Raw genomic sequence first — 18,584 nt, 5'->3', positions numbered from 1 at the left:
AATGCTCGCCAGCTTCTGGGACTAAGGGTCGGACTAATATAACACGTGGGGATAACTGGCGACTTTTGTTTAGCTATCTTCCATTAACAAAGAGAATAATCTCTTCTTTGACAAAAGTCTATGGAATAAAACTGATGTCAAGCCTGCCCCAAAATAAAGGAAATATTTACCTAGTCTTTGGCTCAAGATTTCTCAAGTAAATTCCACCCCTTATCAAAGATCCAATGTAAACTGGTGTGCAAAACTGATCCCTATTTTACTGCAAAACTACTGCGAACAGTAAAGACAAAGAGTCGAAACGGCACCATACTGTTTTATTTCAACCCTCAAACAACATAAGGAAATGACAAGTTCTGACGATGAACCATGCAAGCAATAATAAAGGAACAGGGAAAATATTAACAACAAAAAGACAACTATTTAAAAGTATTTCACATTTCACAGCAGTGCTTTGGCAGTACTGGCAAGTATTTCTGGCCAATTGCTTCCCACGACAGTGGTCTGAAAGAACCCCTGGATCTTAGCAAAAGAACCCCACATTCTCCTTGACAATTTACACTCTGAGTCACTATACACCACACTGCTCCACTCGCCAGACTTGTGTAAACCTCATCTTAAAACAGGTATCTAAGGATTGTGCGTGATTACAACAAAAACTAATGACAAAACAGTGTGGTAGGAAAGTAAACTCTAATATTTCCAGTAAGGCATCAGGGAATCACTGCTGGCTGGGCCCTTCATTTTACCAGTTTAAAGAAAAGTTTTGATTTACATTTCTCAGCAAACCCAATATTCAGAAGCTTAACCAGCAGAATCAAGTTAAAAGTTTAAAAGACAGTCCCTTTCCTTTTTTTTTTTTTTTTTTTTGGTAAATGTTTCATATAAAACATGAAATCAAGTTCTACTTTAATTAAAAAAAACTGAGTATTTTTAATAGTAAAAATATATATGTTTATATTTCTCTTTTTAAAAAGACATTAAATAACAATACTTCAGAAGACTGGAGTTAACCCCCCCAACCCCCACCCTGCCAGCTGCCCGTCTGGCACAGATACATTAAGGCAAAGGCTCCTGGAGAGGCATGTCCACCTCAGCTGTGGGCTGGGGGCTCAAGGTGAACACACTCCACTCCTGCCGGATCAACAGAAAGGCTTCTCCCTCATGTTCACAGAGCCGTCCTGCATCCCGAAGTAGACTCTCTCAGCCATGTTAATGAAAAGGCCTGTGTCCACCACGCCTGCAGGATGAAGGATGGAAAAGAGCATTAAGTTTCAGCTTCCCAAGGCAAGAAGGGAGTCAAGGATCAGACACAACTACTATGAGCAGCATCGGACAAATGACAGGTCTGAAGTCTTTCCTCTCTCAGAACAATGAAGAGATGCAGATTATTTTTTCTTCTTACAATCCCTTTCTCCCCTGCCATCTTGGTTTTCTACTATACCCAAATGTGCCAACTTTTTTCCTGCTTCAGGGCCTTTGCTCACGCTATTCTGCTTGCTGGACCAGTCATCGTGGAGCACTTCAAGGAGATGGTTCTTCTCTGTCCTTCAGGTATCAGATGACAAGTCTGGTATCTGAGGCCCTCCATAACTACTCTAAGTAACCCCCACTCCCCGTTATTTTCCTTTTGTCTTTAAATTGAAGTATAGTTGACATATAATGCTAGATTAAGTTTCTGGTATACAGTACAGTGATTCAACAGTTCTGTACATTACACGATGTTCACCCCGGTAAGTATAGTTTCCACCTGTGACCATATAAGTTATTACAATATTATTGACTAAATTTCTCATCCTGTACTTTTCATCTCTGTGATTTACTTATTCTATAACTGTAAGTTTAGACTTCTTAAATCCCTCCTTCACCTATTTTGCCTACAACCCCTGCCCCTCCCCTCTGGCAACCAACAGTCTGTTTCTGGTTTTTTTGTTCGTTCATTTGTCTTATTTTATAGATCCCACATGTAAGTGAAAGTATATGGTATTTGTCTGTGACTTACTTCACTTAGCATAATACCCTCTAGGACCATCCACATTGTTGAAAATGGCTTGATCTCATTCTTTTTTATGGCTGAGAAATATTCCATTGCACATATGTACCAAATCTTTATCCTCTCATCTGTCAACGGACACTTATGTTGCTCCCCATCTTGGCTATTGTAAATAATGCTCCAATAAACATGGGCGCATACATCTTTTCAAATTATTGTTTTCATTTCCTTTGGGTAAATACCCAGCAGTGGGACTACTGGATCATATAATAGTTTTTAATCTTTTGAGGAACCTCCATATGGTTTTCCATAGTAGTTACATCAATTTACATTCCTATCAACAGAGCATGAGGGTTCCCCCTTTTCTCCACATTCTCACCAACATTTGTTTTTTGGATTTTTTTTTTAACATTTGTTATTTCTTATCTTTTTGGTTCTAGCCATTCTGACAGGTATAAGGTGATATCTCTTTGCGGTTTTAATTTGCATTTCCCTGATGATTAGTGATGCTGAGCATCTTTTCATGTGATTGTTAGCCATCTTTACGTCTTCTTGGGAAAAAATGTCTACTGAGGTCCTCTGCCCAGTCTTTAATTAATTAGTTTTTTGTGTAGAGTTGTAAGAGTTCTTCAATATATTTTGGATTTTAACTCCTCATTGGATATAGCATTTGCAAATGTGTTCTCCCATTCAGTAGGCTGCCTTTTCATTTTGTTGATGATTTCCTTCACTGTGCAAAAGCTTTTCAGTTTGGTGTACTCCCAGTAGTTTATTTTTGCTTTTCTATCCCTTGTCTGGGGAGAAAGATCCAGAAAAAATGTTGCAAAAGCCAATGTCCAAGAAACTACTGCCTATTTTCTTTTAGGAGTTTCATGGCTTCAGGTCTAACATTTAACCCATTTTAAGTTTATTTTTGAGTGTAGTGTAAGAAAATGATCCAGTTTCATTCTTTTGCATGTAGCTAACCAGTTGTTCCAACATCATTTGTTGAAAAGACTGTCTTTTCCCCATTGTATATTCTTGCCTTCTTTGTCATAGGTTAGTTGACCACAGATGCAATGGATTTATTTCTAGACTTTCTATTCTGTTCCATTGACTAATGTGTCCATTTTTGTGACAGTACCATTCTGCTTTGATTATTATAGCTTTGTTGTAGATCTTGAAATCTGGGATTGTGATACCACCAACCTTGTTCTTCTTTCTTGAGATTGCTTTGGCTATTTACACACCTAATTATGCTCAATCACACTATCAGCCTTACAAGTTTTCCCCACAGAGCGTAAGATATTTGCAATGCATATATCCAACAAAAGACTCGCATCAAAATATATAAATAATTCTCCAAATCAGGAAGACAGACAACCTAGTAGAAAAATGGGCCAAAGACTTAAAGAGGTACTTTACAAAAGAGGCTATGTAAAATGGCCAATAAACATTAGAAATGGTGCTCCAACTAATTACTGAAAAGAGAACGCAAATGAAAACGACAAGATACCACTACACACTCACCAGAATGAAATCTGGTATATAATGAAATTTGACTAGAATGCAAAGACACTCCCACTCATAGACAACAGGAGTACACCGGCAAAACCACTCTGGAAAACATTTATTAGTACATCTTCCAAAGCTGAACATATTCATACCTAACAATCCAGCAATTCTACTCCTACGTATATATGCAACTGGTAGGCACACATATGGTTATCCAAAGACATGTATTCGAGAATGCTCATAGCAGCACTTTTCCTAAGAGCTAAAAACTGGTAACACCCAAATCCCATCAAGAGTAGAATAGCGTTACAAACATTTTTTTTCACACACATAAACAGAATACTATTCAGCAATGCGAATTAACTACAACTGTAAGCAACATTTACTGAAAATAGTTACATATATACACAATACCACAATGAGATAATACTGTTCAACTATCAGGAAAACAAGTTTGATGGATGAGTGTGTAGGGAAAATTGTTGGTAGAGAGGTAAATTGATGCAATCAATGGAGGGCAATTTAGCACCATCTAATAGCGGAAAAGGTGGAGGGAAAGAAGGAAGAGACTTTTCACCGATTACTCTTGTAATATTGAACAGTGTCAATCAAAAAGAATTTTAAGGGGCACCAGGGTGGCTCAGTCAGCAAAGCGTCTGCCTTCAGCTCAGGTCATGATCCCAGGGTCCTGGGATCGAGTCCCGCATCAGGCTCCCTGCTCAGCAGGGAGTCTGCTTCTCCCTCTAGCCCTCCCCCCTGCTCATGATCTCTCTCTCTCTCTCTCTCTCTGATGGCCGCTCGCTCACTCTCAAATAAAATCTTAGAAAAAAAAGAAAAGAATTTTAAAATTGAAACTTCACAAGATGGCTCCCAATACATAAACAAATAAAATCATCTACCAGTGAGGAAAAGCCAGGAAGCAGAGAAAGGAGCTGCTGAAGTATAGGTCCCTGGCACGTCACTGCACCAACTGAAGCTTCCCAAAGGTAGCACCGTAGCCATGCAAGACCCATACTTTGCAACAATTCTGTAATACATGGTGACAGCTCCCCGATTCAGAGAAAGTCAAACTAGGTTCAGAAAAGGCTTCGGAGAAAGAGCAGAGACAAATGGCAGGAGCTGAAGGTCTGATCTTAGAGCACCCCTTCTTCAGGTTACAGACCACCCCCAGTAGTGGAAAGGGCAGAGGTGGCTCACTATGAGCATGAGGCCCAGAATCCACGAGCTTTGGCCTCTCTGTAGAGCCTCTGTGCTCTGGGTGGAACCCAATGGAACATCCAAGGGAGGGCGTGACCAGCCGGGCACCAGTCCAGCTGTCCTCTAAGCATCCTCACACACAAATGTATGCGGGGCAAGCGCAGGGCAACAGGGACAGACAGGGAAACTTGCCCTGCCTCCCTTCCCTGGATTTTGGTCCGGCAGTATCATAACAGACCAAATCAAGGCAAGAAGAGAGAAAACAGGAGAGGCAACGAACCAAACTGATGCTTCTAGTAGCATGATTTAACATCTAACCTCTCTTTTTTCATTTTCTTCAGCTTAAGTTCCTACTATGATTCTGGACTTCTCTAGGCTGTAGCTTCTACTTACTGAGGCAGAGGGCAAATACAGGAGAAACTTCCTCATGAAGGACAGCTCAATACTTTGATAAGCCAAGAAAGGTCTGAGCAGGAGCAACAGAGCTACCTAGTGGGCACTGCAAGAAATCCACCTACAGAGGAACAGCGCCCACACTGGTGAGCTGCTTCCTATACAATCCCCTGGGTTTATCTGCATTATGGGGCAAATGCTCCCATTTTACTAACAGTGACCTCTACAGCTTCTCTTCCTCTTGCCCTCTTGGCTCATTACTTCTTCTATTAAATGAGAACACTCAGCGAGAGAAAAAGCATAATTCAACTCCTCCTTTTTGCTTAATAAATCTGCTACAAGATTGTCAGTCAAAGACTAAAAGAGCAGACTAAAGTAAGGTTGGAAGAATTAGCTCCTTATTACATGGCATATATTCACACCATTTTCTTTCTCAAATAGCATGGATTACTTAGAATCTAGCACATTTAATTAATGGTGACAATACTGTCCTTTCTTCCTAGGGATTTATTCATTTAACAAACAATACTATCCTTTCTTCCTAGGGATTTATTCATTCAACAAACACTCCTTTACGCACTGCACTAGGCATTATCTTAACTCATTTAATCCAACAATCCTATGAAGTAGGCACTAGGATTAGCTTCTTTTAGAGGAAGAAACTGAGTCACAGAGATATTAACTAACTGCACAAAGTTCACACGGACATGTGAAGCTGGGTTAGGAACCTCATCCAGGCAGTCTGCTCCTGAATCTACTCTCAGCCACTACAATCTGCTAAACTGACCATACTGGCCCCATTAGCCAGTTTTGGCCCAAGAATATTCTATGCCATGGACTCTTCCCAGTCAGAATCTTAGTCTCTCAATACCGTAAGACTGATATCTCTCACATCTGCTTCCTCCATCTGATCCTCTCGTATGGGCCTTCAATACTTCCTCTGGCATGGACGCATACCCACCCAGCCTTACCCAGGGCCCCAGATCCCTGCTACACGCATTAGAGGCTCTCCCACTCCACCTGTTCATGTCATACCAGCCCTCCTCAACCTGGCACTCGAAGAAGCACTAAGGTTCAGGGTCTAGAGGCAGACAACCCAAGGCTCCCCTCTTGGCAATGCAGCCCTTGGGCAAGTCATTTCACCTCCGTGACCCATGTCCTGCTCCATAACGATCTCATCCAACTGGAGAATCAAATGAGGCGTTTTTAAACACTTAGTGCAGTGTCTAGGTTACACTATGCTAAGGCATAGGGCAAAAGCCACCTCTCCTCCATGAACTTCGCCACTCTCTAAAGGAAGCAACCTACATGTACTCAAGACTCTTGGTACTTCTCTAGCAAATTTAGCACATTTCATCGTATTTGTAGGCATGGCTTCTACACAGCCACGCACAGCTTCCCCCGGGTCTACATGAACTCTCCTTGAGGCAGACTCCATGCTCTAGGACAGAAGCATTCCCTGTAACATGCGGCGCGGCACCTGTGGTATCTGATGAGTATGGGCGAACAGAGTCATTTTTCTCCACAAGAGAGCCCACAAAAATGAAAGAGGCTACAGTCAAGCTTCTGGAAGGGAAGGCTCTACGCAGAGAGGGTGAGCTTATTTCCAGGCACACCCCCTCTGACACTCCATCAGTTCCAGGCCTATCCCAACTAAAATGAGTTGTGAAATGCACAACCAACAAGCAGCTAGGTAAGCAACAACTATTCCTTGGGGGGGAGGAGAGGAGCGGGGGCGGGGGGAGCGGAGAGGAAGCAAAGGTACGAAGCCAGAGAAACTCCATGCATGGTACAAAGGAAATTTTTCTTTCAAACCAAGTCTTACAAATCCACGCCCGTCAGGCCTCCTATGGCCAGAGGCAGGGGACAGTACGAAGTGCATGGGTGTCTACGCTCAATGAACCCCACTCACATTACCTGGGATCATTTTGATAGCTGTGTTCACTTCACTCCATTTGTGCACCCGATCGAACTTCCAGTCCAAGATAAAATTCCCATTATCCGTCACCACGGGACCCTAGAAGGTGTAATTTTCCACATTTACAGAGGATGTCGATACAGGTAGGCAGAGAGGGGCAGGAAAGTGAAGGGGATGTCCAAAGATAAGTATCTTAATTAATCCGCTCCAGCCAGTGCCTCATGCTTTCTAGAAGACAGTGCTATGAAGAATGAGCAGGAGCTTTGGCATCCAAATTTGAGTCTTGAAGCCACATAGGTATAGAGGAGGCTCAGAGGAGCCATTAACCTCTGTGAACCTCAAATTCCTCAACTACGAAAAGGGGATAATGATACATATTTGAGAAGGCAGCTTATGTATAAACCATATGGGTAAGCATTTACCACAGTGAGGACTCACAGGAAGGGCTCAACAATTCTTAGCTGTTATTAGAATGAAAAACTACAGCAACAGAAGCAGACTATCCACACGGTGCAACATTCTCACCACTTCACATTAGGTGCCCAGTAATGCACCCATCATTCCCCAAGCAGGCACTCCCACCAAACAGGAAGCAGAGATGCGTTCTGGGGTCCAAAAAAAAAAAAAAAAAAAAAAAAGGCAGGGGGTAGTTTTAGATAATTAATCCAAAATTCCTAGAGCACTAAAAGGCATCTGGGACCATGAATGTTGACAGTCACAGGCCAGGAAACTAGGCCACTCCTGCAGGCTGGAGGTGAGGGCGTGGGAGTTCAGTGAAGAGCCCCAGGAAGGCAGGATGCTGGGGCTCTTGTCTAGAGTCGCCCCAGCCATGAGAGAGAACCTCCCTCTCCAACAGTCTCGTCCGGGCTTTTCAGCTACAGAGGGAACCAGATTCAGAGCTCTGTACGACCACTGGATTAGGACTGATTTTTAAAACATCAGAAAAACACCAGAAAAATACACATCAACATAAAAACGCATCAGGGTAGAGTTACAGATAATTTGTTTTCTCTTCTGTATCTTCCAAACTTGTTACACAGTTACATCTGTAATTACAGTTAGTTTTTAGGTTATTACTTTTGCTAGTTTATTTAAGTGTAAGAGGGAAAAAAAAGCACAGTCCACTTTAGAAGCTTTAGAGAAACATTTCTACTAAGTTTTCTGGAGCGTATTCCTAATGAGGGGTTCACATCCCCCAGGAAATTCTACTTCTTATGGCATTTAACAACAGAATGAGATAAGAGGAGAAAAGGAAAATTATACCGTGGAACCTGGAAAACTTCCTGCCCTGGGGCGCTCCCCAAAGCCCATTTTTAGCCACTGTGAAGCATGGCAGTCCAGACCGCAGGTACAAAGATCCGATCATCTGAGGAGCACCAAACTCCAAGGGACTGAGAGAAAGAGTCAGTGCCCCCACCTGTACAGAGACTATGCGCTGCATTAAGTGTAGTGATACCTACACGAGTTTGAATACAGGAACTAATAAAGCTCGTACGCTAAAAATACACCAATAATCTGATTAAAAATAAATAAATAAAAGCTGACTACCCAGGCTATGCAACAGAGGACCGAACAAACACAAAAAGGAGGACACCACACCGAGAACCTGGAATGCCCTTGGGAAACTCTCTGGCCACTTACTGCCTTGTTGACGGCCATTCGAAGTTCAATCACGCCCCCAAACTTCTGAGTCACAGCTCGGCTCACTGGGACATAGGCCATTGGGATGACCTCAATGGGGATTCCCTTGTGCCACTGATCCCCAAGGTTCTTTGAATCTTTCCTGGGAAAAAAGTAAAAAAATACAATAAATATAAATAAGCTCAATGGTATAGACAAACATCAAATTCAGACATAGTGAGCAGGCAAGGGCAGAGAACAGGGACAAACACACAGGGCTTTAAACATTTTGGCTATGTTTTACTATTTAAGAAATGAGGTATTTGAAGTAAACACGACAAAATGTTAAAACTGGGTATGATTGGCTCGTGACTATACAGATATTTATTATTTATGTTCTTTCCACAGCTATAATATCTTGTAAGTAAATACATTTTTTTTTTTTAATGCACATGCTCGGCCCAAGCGCCTTCCTTCTACAGACTCCTTGAATGAGAACCTGAGAGCCTGGTCAAAGACTACGCACAACACAGGTCATGTGTGAGCCCAGAGGAAGCAGGGCATGCTGAGTCACTGCCCGTGGGCAGGGCCTGTCCTTCCTCTGAGGCTCCCTGCAAGGATCAAATGAGTGATGTATGAGGATGTGCTCTTGTCACCAGAGTGACAAGCTATTTCCTCCTCCTTCCAATGGACACATAACATAGTAATATGTACGGTCAGCATGAAAACAGAGCAAAATCCTCCAAGACACTGCCCTCAGTCCTAGTCATCAGTCTCAGCAAGTCAGACAGCCCCTCCCTTTCTCTATTTCCTCCTCCATAAAATGGGGATGAGGTTGGGGTCTGATTTACCTCCCCAGTGGACAGCTCAGAACACTCAACATTGTACCTGAAGTCAGCAATCACGATGAAGCGACTGGCATAGCCAGCCACAATTTTCTCCTGGGTCAAGCAGCCTCTGGGGATGGGAAGAGGCAAATAAACACAGGGTAGGACACAAAGTCAATTGGAAAACCAAGGTCAGATACAGTAAACCCAAATCCATTTAATGAGAAATTTAATTTGTAATTCTTAAAGGGAAATCCCCAACTCCACCATGCTACGCAATGGACCGAAGTGTGTCCCTCCCAAATTTCATATATCGAAGCCCTAACTCCCAATGTGCACTTGGAAGATGAGACCTCTAAGGAAGTAGTTATAGTTAAATGTGGTTGTAAGGGGGGTCCCTGGTCTGACAGGATTAATGTCCTTAGAAGAAAATACACCAGACAGTTCACTTGCTCTTTTTCCACCCTGGGGCACAGTGACAAGGCGGAGCCAGGAGTCCGAGAACTATTGAGAAACTGTTGTTGCTGAAGCCACCCAGTCTACAGCACTTTGTTAAGGTAGCCTGAGCTGAGACTTGTTGCTTCTAGTAAATGGACTATGAAAACATGAGCCTGTGTCTGGGAGAAATGGTTCCCAGTCAGGCCAGGCACACTCCCAGCTAAGATGCATCTACGCTCAGGGCAAGGTCATCTGAGCACGGCAGGAACGGAAGGGTCTATAATGTGAGAAGGACAAGCCTTGAACAACCTGTCCTGACCACTATCTGACAGCTAGAGCACGGTGAGATGCTCAACATACTGTGTGTCCCTGCAGTCGGCTTGATTAGGAGAGCCAACCAGCAGAGCGGAACTTCACTCTCTTCAACTCACCATTCCCTTCCCACCAAATCAGCATTTAAGAAATACCCAATAGGGGTGCCTGGGTGGTTCAATTGTTAAGCATCTGCTTTTGGCTCAGGTCATGATCCCAGGGTCCTGGGATCAAGCCCCATGGAAACCTGCCTCTCCCTCTCCCTCTGCCCCTGCTTATGTTCCCTCTTTTGCTGTCTCTGTCAAATAAATAATAAATTAAATCTTTAAAAAAAAAAAGAAATACCCAATAAATGTTTTCCAAATGAATGAATGAATATATAACTAATTGCTCACAAAGGGTAAGAGCAGCTTTAAGGCAAAGATCGCACACTAAGCCCACAGACCTAATAAACTAGCCCCAATAATATATTTGGTTTAATTCACACAGTTTTTAAAATTTGAATCAGCAGAGGAATGCAGATACAGAGAACCCATTAAGATGAATAATCTCACCGAAGAGACCAAGGTTCCTAGGCAGCAAACTGCTACTCATGACTAGAAATGCCAAGCTGGCTTTACAGCCATAGGCTATCAACTTCCTAGTAGAAAGACAAGCTCACGTACATCACAGTGGCCATTTGTATGTTCTGCCTTCCACTCTGCTTTGCTAAGGATTAACCAGCAGATACTCCTGAGCAAGAAAGTCCCCACAATACTCACCCCCCACCCTTGATGAGATTGAGATCAGCATCTACTTCATCAGCACCATCGATCGCCAGGTCAATCTGCGTTGGGGGCAGACGGGGGGGAGGGAGGGAAGAGAGATACAGAAACTACTGAGAGCCTCTGCACAAAGCTTGAATATGTAATAACTCATCAGATGCTTAGCAGCCCTACTAACTAGGTACAGTTACTCCCGTTCAAGCAGTCAAAAAACAGGCTCTGAGAGGTGAAGCTATTCCACTAGGAAATACGGAAAGAAATACGGGGTCTGGAAATCACACCTGGGTCCAGCTCTTACCAATGACATTACACTCCCTTTTCTCATTGATGGGCTTCTCTGTGGAGGAGCTAGAATTATTGAGAGTACACAATCCCAATGTGGGTGACATCGCTCCCAAGTACAGAAAAGATACACAGTACATCTATGGTATTAAAGTTTCACCGGTGCGTGGGGGGGGGGGGGCAACAGAAAAAAAGGCTGAGAAACACTGATTCAGAAGTCTCCATACTAATGTGGCGAAAAGAAAGGCAGTTTTGAGCAGACAGAGAAAACCCAATGAAGTGTTATAAAGCTGACACACATTTGACATGATCTGCAATTGGAAATTATCTGAGGCACCCCCACTATAACCCCACCAAAGCACCTGTCTGGGCTTGCCCACACCCACTGTTAGGAAATTCCACCACCAACCACAAGAGCAGTCAGGAGGAAATGGGTTCATTCATCTTTCAAGATCTGAAATTATGGAAGCTATGAATTTCACATCACTCCTGGACTCTGCCTGCATGGACAATGCAGGAGCCTTAAGTACAGTTATTTAAAACAGCAGTATGAAAAAACCTCAGGGTACAAGTTCAAGTTGCTTGGCATGGCACAGGTGTAAATAAAGTGTACCAAGCTTCAGCTTCACTGTGCTTCCATCCTTTCACGGATCCTGTGCTTTGTCTGAAGAGACAGCCTGTACTGCTTCTCCCCGCCCTGCACTAACCCTGGGGCCAGGCTACGCCCTGGCAAATCTCTGGGGCCTGGAAAGCTGCAACCTTCTTTGTGTGAGTTCCAGGTCCACCTTCAGCCCAAACGACTCTCCTCACAGTGCTGAGCATGGACTCACACTCTGCCCTGGCTCTGCCCACAGAAATCCCCCAACAAGTACTTCCCCTGGTTCTGACTCACCCGAGGCCCACATGTACCAGGATGACACAGGTTGGTAGACCAGGTTAGTACCCTCTCTGGAATGCTCTCTCCTGCTCAAACTTTACCTCTCCCCACAAAACCCTTCTAAGTAGCACCGCTCCAGCACCAGAGGCATCGGAATTCATGTTCAGGCTCTACCTGTTACAGTGAGCGTGGCTTTGGCAAAGGGCTTGCCCTCTGTGTCTTTTCACACCTGTAAAATGTGATAATGATGGTATGCGCCCTCAAGACTACTGGAGACTAAGGAGCTGAATACAGACCTAGCACTTAGCCTAACACGCGCTACAGAGGAAGGGCTCAGTCGATGCTAGCTGCGAGTACGCTGCTCGCCCGCATCAACCGGTCTCCTCTGGACTGCCCATGGGTTTAACCATCTCTGCCATAGCACTGCATTGTAATTTGTTTCCAAATGTCCATGGCTGCCTCAGATGATTACTTCTTCTCTCCACTTAGTGCTGAGCACCGTGGGCCTTCTACTTCTGTACAAGGACCACAGGAAACTCTGGGTCCAGCCCTGGGTTTGTCCAGTCTCCCTTCACTACGCTCATACTGAGCCCTCAGGGTTAAACCACAGGGAATGTACTGGAAACTAACAACCTCTGCCCTCCTGACTTTAGCCAAATTTAATATTCAAAAGCCCAGGAGAAAACCTAGTATGACTCACTGACCTTTCTCCTAGACTCAACAAGATATCCAGACACGGCAACCCCTCTCTCTCTTACCTCTGGATGTCGGTCCAGGTCACTGAGAGTTAAGCCATACTGCAAGATGAGCTGACGAGCCTGTGGAGAACAAGAAAAAACACCCATAATCATTTACTCTGAGCACGTGGCAAAGATTCTCAGCATTCTTTTGGATTTAAGTGTTTGACACCGAGTCCTGACCAAGGCTCCCTCCCAAATCCAACTGGGCCTACTAAGAGGTAGGAGCTATGGCTCCATGAATGGCAAAACTAAGTTAACTCATCCTGGGAGCCAGAAGGAGGCAAATAGCAGATAGTGAAGACTCCCAGTGCCAGGCTAAGAGTTCCTTCTCTGTGACCTGCTATTTAAGACAATGCCATGGATTCCTAAAGCTGATGGTAATATAGTACTTAAAAAAACCAAAACAACACAAAACAAAAACAGAAACAAAAAACCTTCCTAAAATAAGAACTGACTTGATACAGAGTGATTTCCAGGCTACCATGTTGAATAAAAATAAGCAAAAGAATATATACAGTCAGCAGAGTGTATCAAAGGCAGGATGTCCAGAATGGCTAAGTGAGGAGCTCAGCAAATTGAGAACACCACACTGGGAAAGACTGACGATTTATTTAGAGACAGGCCTCATATTAACCTTTCAAAAGGGGAGAGGTGGTACGGTTACTGCCACCACGTGGCCCTGAGAGCACTGACAGCTGGAATAAATAGACCTTGGACCAAACAAATCCAAGTGATAAGGATCTGTATTCACGTCATTGCCTACAATATGCAGAGGAATCAAAGGATGGAAAATTCTTCCAAAGGCATGTCTTTTTTTTTTTTAGGACTTTTAGTTATTTGTCAGAGAAAGAGAAAGAGAGAGCACAAGCAGGGGGAGCAGCAGGCAGAGGGAGAAGCAGACGCCCCGCTGAGCAAGGAGCCCAATGCGGGACTCGATCCCAGGACCCTGGGATCGTGACCTGAGCTGAAGGCAGACACTTAACCGACTGAACCTCCCAGGCATCCCTCAAAGGCATGTCTTAAAATATTTTCTGCTCAAAATGAAATGCACCCAAGATTAAAAATCAGAAAATCTCGGCTCTAATTTTAAATGAACCAGCCACATGACCCTTGGCAAGTTTTCTCATCTATAAAAAGATGGAGATGAATGAAATAACCAATGTCAATCTTCAAATCCCAGCTCCCAAGAGTCTAAGAAAAACCACAAGGATCCTGGAATATGGGTGTTGCTGGGATCCTAATTCAAACAAACTACGAAAATTACTTTTAAAGGATAAGACAATAGGGGAAATTTGAACCCTGGGTTTGTTTTTATGTTACCTGGGTTTGTTTTTATGTTACCAAAGTTTATTGTTAAATTTTTTGCTATTGCTGAGATGTTTAAAAGCCTCCCTATTTTTCAAAGAGACATAATAAAATACATATAATCAAATTATAACTGGGATTTGTTTCAAAATAACTAAGGTAGAGGAGAATGGGGTACAGATGAAAACAAAATTGTCCGTGAATTGGTAATTACTGAAACTGGGTGATGGGTACATGAAAGTTCATTATGTTGTTCTTCATCCTTTTCGAAGTGTGAAAATTTCCACATAAAAAGCTAAATTAAATATTGACTGAAAATATCAATTTTTTTTTAAAAACATGATTTTGTTCTTATTAAAAAGAAATATATAATAAAGGGAGAAAACAATAAAAATGGTATTGCAGGGGTGCCTGGGTGGCTCAGTTGTTTAAGTGTCTGCCTTCAGCTCAGGTCATCATCCTGCGATCTTGGGATTGAGCCTGGAGTGGCATCATCAGGCTCCCTGCTCAGCAGGGAGTCTACTTCTCCCTTTCCCTTTGCGTCTCCCCCCTGCTCATACGCTCACTCTTTCTCTCTCTCTAAGTGAATTAAAAATATATATATATTATTGCAGAATTACTTCTCAGTTCCTAAATTTCTCCAAAAGTAGTACTGGAGAAACCATCCTAATTCCAGAGCCTGAAGCTATAAAAACAAAGGGAATGTCTGGAAGGCAGCCTCGAAGATGACCATCCCCACCTCTTGGTATTCATGCCTTTGGTATAATCCCCATCCACAAAGTCCCGGATTGCTCTGTATGACCAATGGCATACAGCAGAGGTTTCTGAGATTAGTTTATAAAGAATGCCATGGGGGGGGGGCGCCTGGGTGGCATAGTGGCTGGGCGTCTGCCTTCGGCTCAGGGCGTGATCCCGGCGTTGTGGAATCGAGCCCCACATCAGGCTCCTCCACTATGAGTCTGCTTCTTCCTCTCCCACTCCCCCTGCTTGTGTTCCCTCTCTCACTGGCTGTCTCTATCTCTGTCAAATAAATAAATAAAATCTTTAAAAAAAAAAAAAAGAATGCCATGGGGTATGTAAGGGTGACATGCTCTAGCAAGATCCTTCCCTCCTACCCTCCCTCTTCCTTCTGCCCCCTCTCTTATCACACATGCCAGAGGAAACTAGCAGCCATGTCCTGAAGACACGGACAGAGCTCTCTGCCAAACAGCCTGCGAAGAATTAGGGCCTGCAACACTCACGTGACTGAGCATGGAAGTGAATCCTTGAACCACAGCTGAGTCTTGAGATGACTGCAGCCCGGGCCAACAACTTTAACTGTAACCTCCGCAGAGACCCACCCAGCTAAACCACTCTGGATTCCTGATCCTTGGAAACTATGAGATAATAAATATTTGTTGTTTCAAGCTGCTAAATTTGGGGGTAATTTGTTCCATAGCAACAGATATTGAATACAGATGGTGTTAGAAAAATGATACAAACCGTACATAGTTCAATGCGATAGTCTACCGCACAAATGAAACCGTGATGTACTACGATTTCCTATTAATTTTATGTACTTTAAAAAAGAATATTAAACTACATTCAGATACATTACATAAAAACTGGATGTCGGGATTCCTAAAGAAAAACTCCTGTGTAAACTGATCGTTTTAATTTAACACTTCCTAAGTTCAAAGACTGCCTGCACCACTGGACAGTGTTACTGTTTCATGAGGATGTCTTATTTGTCCATCTAGACTGTAACCAGAGTATGAGAGAGCACACTTTGTATACTCTTGTTACCTTACAGCAGTTAGTGTCATTTGAGGCAATAGTTGGGTAAATAACCAATCGCTTTGAATTCATTCTAGAAGAATGTCCAGAAGCCATTCTGGACATCCCGCCTTTGATACACTCTGGTGAATGTATATATTCTAGTGCAAACCCCTGCTTAAAGGAAAAAACAGACACTCAAAGAGGTCACAGTGTTAAGTTAGGAACACAGTGAAGACCAGAAATATAGTCTCCTTCCTGTCCTCTCTAGGGACGAAGAAGGGAATTAGAAGAAAAGGAAAACAGAGGGAATGGTAAAAGAACAAGCAGCAGAGAAGACAGGCCCATTATAAATGGAATTGAAGTCATCTTATATAATAACACGTTATTAGCAATAACAATTTTAAAAGGAGTTCTTTGAGGTCTTGACATTCCTCCTCTACTTGAAATGGCCTGCCTTCTCCCAAACCCCAGCCCCACATGCCCAACTCAAATGTCATTCTTTCTAGGAAGCCCTCCCCAATTCCCTGGGCAAAGAGTAGGCTCTCCTTCCTCTAATAGGCACATTATCTCTACTTTTCTACCATATATTTGTAAATAATCACACACATAAACTGTAGCATTAATTCATCCAACACACAAATACAGAGTGCCTGAGAGCCAGACACCGCACTGGACACTAGAGATGGTGAATAACACCTGCCATGCATAGGAGCCTCATATCCCTGTAACAGTAAGTGTACCCTCAATGATCACTACGTCCAACTGAATTCTGCCTCCTCACCTGCACCAGGAGCCAACCCATCCCATTTCCCATCTGGCACATGAAAAGAGCCCAGTAGGTAAGTGCTGTCTATGTTGCATGGCTCAGAGGCCCTGCCCCAAATTCTGCAAGCCCTGCAACTCTCATCTTCCCGGACAATAAGTAGTACGACAAGGACATGGGGAGCCTGGGTGGCTCAGATGGATGAGCGTCTGCCTTTGGCTCAGGTCATGATCTCCAGGTCCTAGGACTGAGTCCCATGTTGGGCTCCCAGCTCAGCAGGGGGCCTGCTTCTCCCTCTGCCTCCCCCTCCACTCATGCTCGCTCTGTCTCTCTGTCTCAAAAGAATAAATAAAATCTTAAAAAAAAAAAAATAACACAAGGACAGGATCTGCCCTTGCTTTAAACAGTCTGCATTCCCATCCACAACGTGGAGAACCCTGTACATTGACCTCAAGACCCATTAGGGCAGGACCCTTTAACCTGTTCCCATCTGCAAGTCTTATAACCCTCCCTTCTCATCTTTGACTGGACTCCCTACAGAACCCTTGTGAGTGGCCCTGCACACAGAGAGAAGTCAGAGTCACAAATGGCATGGGCTTCATTCTTCCTGTTATGGGTTGAACTGTGTTCCCCTGAAAAAACAAACAAACAAACAAACAAACAAACAAACAAACAAACAAAAACAGGTTGGAGTCCTAACCCAGTACTTCAGAATGTAACCTTATTTGGAGATAAGGTCTTCACAGATGTAATCAAGTTAAACCAAGATAACTGGGCTGAGCCCTAATCCAATATGACTGGTGTCCCCTAGAAGGGGAAATATGGACCAGACAGACGAACACAGGGAGAATGCCCTGTGAACACGAAGGCAAAGATCAGGACAATGCACCTCTAAGCCAAGCAACGCCAAAAACAGCCAGGAAACCACCAGAAACTAGAAGAAAGGCACACCACAGATGCTCCCTCATCTTGCACTTGATCTCAGATCCTTGATCTCTGACTGCTAGCCTTCAGAACTGAGAGACAATAAATTTCTGGTTTTTAAGCCACACTCAGTTTGTGGTACCTTCTACGGCAGCCCTAGGAAACCACTATGCTAACTTCAACACAAGGGGCCAACTGTGGGGGTATCAAGCCAACACTGGCTCAGTCAGCACAAACGCAGCCACAGGTGCTTGACTAAGATTAGCATCTGCTGGGTACCACACTCTTGAGCTCACAAGGTTTAGGGGGTCTCCTGAGCATGCAGAGCAAACACCCGTCTGCCTCTCCCAGCTCTTGAAAGTGCAGGGAGCAGTAAAGCTAATGACTAGCTTGTGCTTTTGGTAAAAAGACAGGACCCAGTGCCTTGTCATTGCAATCCCACAGCTGGCCCCCCAGAAGCCTCTGGTGACTAAGGACAGCAGCATGTGGCAGACCAGCAGTCCTGTTATTCACAAATTTCACAATGAAATCTGAAAGCTTGTCTTTTCCTTTCTATCGCCTAGCTGAGGTACACTGCAGGCTGACATGAAAAATTAACACTGTTTTTGGCTTTTAGACCAGACAAGATCTGGTTTCTTTTTAATGTCCTCTTTCAAAAACTTTTAACTTTAAAGGAAAAATCTACCCAAAAAAATCCTTTAAATCCCTACAGGTTTACTTGTTTAAAAGGGAGAGCATGAAATATTGTGACTTCTTGAATCATTTCAGGAGATTGCATTTGGCTAAATTAAACGCAAAATACGTTTAGGTATGAGCGGAAAAAAAAAACAAAACAAAACAGTAACTCTGTGAACAAGTGAATTTTTAAAAGCCCTTTGAACTGTGAATGACTCCTCCACTGAATCTACTGGAACCAGTCAGCATTTTCCAGTCTGGGTACATTATTTTCACTTCCCACCATAAAATGCAGGTGGGTTAGGAG

General features: G+C 43.5%; 1 protein-coding gene across 1 annotated transcript in view; it reads right to left on the bottom strand.

The window, feature by feature from the left end:
* Positions 1-296: 296 nt before the first annotated feature.
* The window catches only part of RPIA (ribose 5-phosphate isomerase A), a 31,629-nt gene continuing 13,341 nt past the window's right edge, over positions 297-18,584 (bottom strand). Inside the window, exons 4-9 of the mRNA XM_045808895.2 lie at positions 12,871-12,930; positions 10,951-11,015; positions 9,501-9,569; positions 8,634-8,775; positions 6,992-7,091; positions 297-1,237 (exon numbers count right to left, since the gene is read on the bottom strand). Coding sequence (XP_045664851.1) covers positions 1,140-1,237; positions 6,992-7,091; positions 8,634-8,775; positions 9,501-9,569; positions 10,951-11,015; positions 12,871-12,930 — 534 coding nt within the window. The 3' untranslated portion in view covers positions 297-1,139. The remainder of the gene's footprint in view (positions 1,238-6,991; positions 7,092-8,633; positions 8,776-9,500; positions 9,570-10,950; positions 11,016-12,870; positions 12,931-18,584) is intronic.

The sequence above is a fragment of the Ursus americanus genome, chromosome 7 (assembly GCF_024610735.1).
Source record: "Ursus americanus isolate L20-20 chromosome 7, mUrsAme1.1.p, whole genome shotgun sequence".
NCBI lineage: Eukaryota > Metazoa > Chordata > Mammalia > Carnivora > Ursidae > Ursus > Ursus americanus.
The sequence above is the reverse complement of the archived record's forward strand: the minus strand, read 5'-3'. Positions and strand labels throughout refer to the sequence as shown.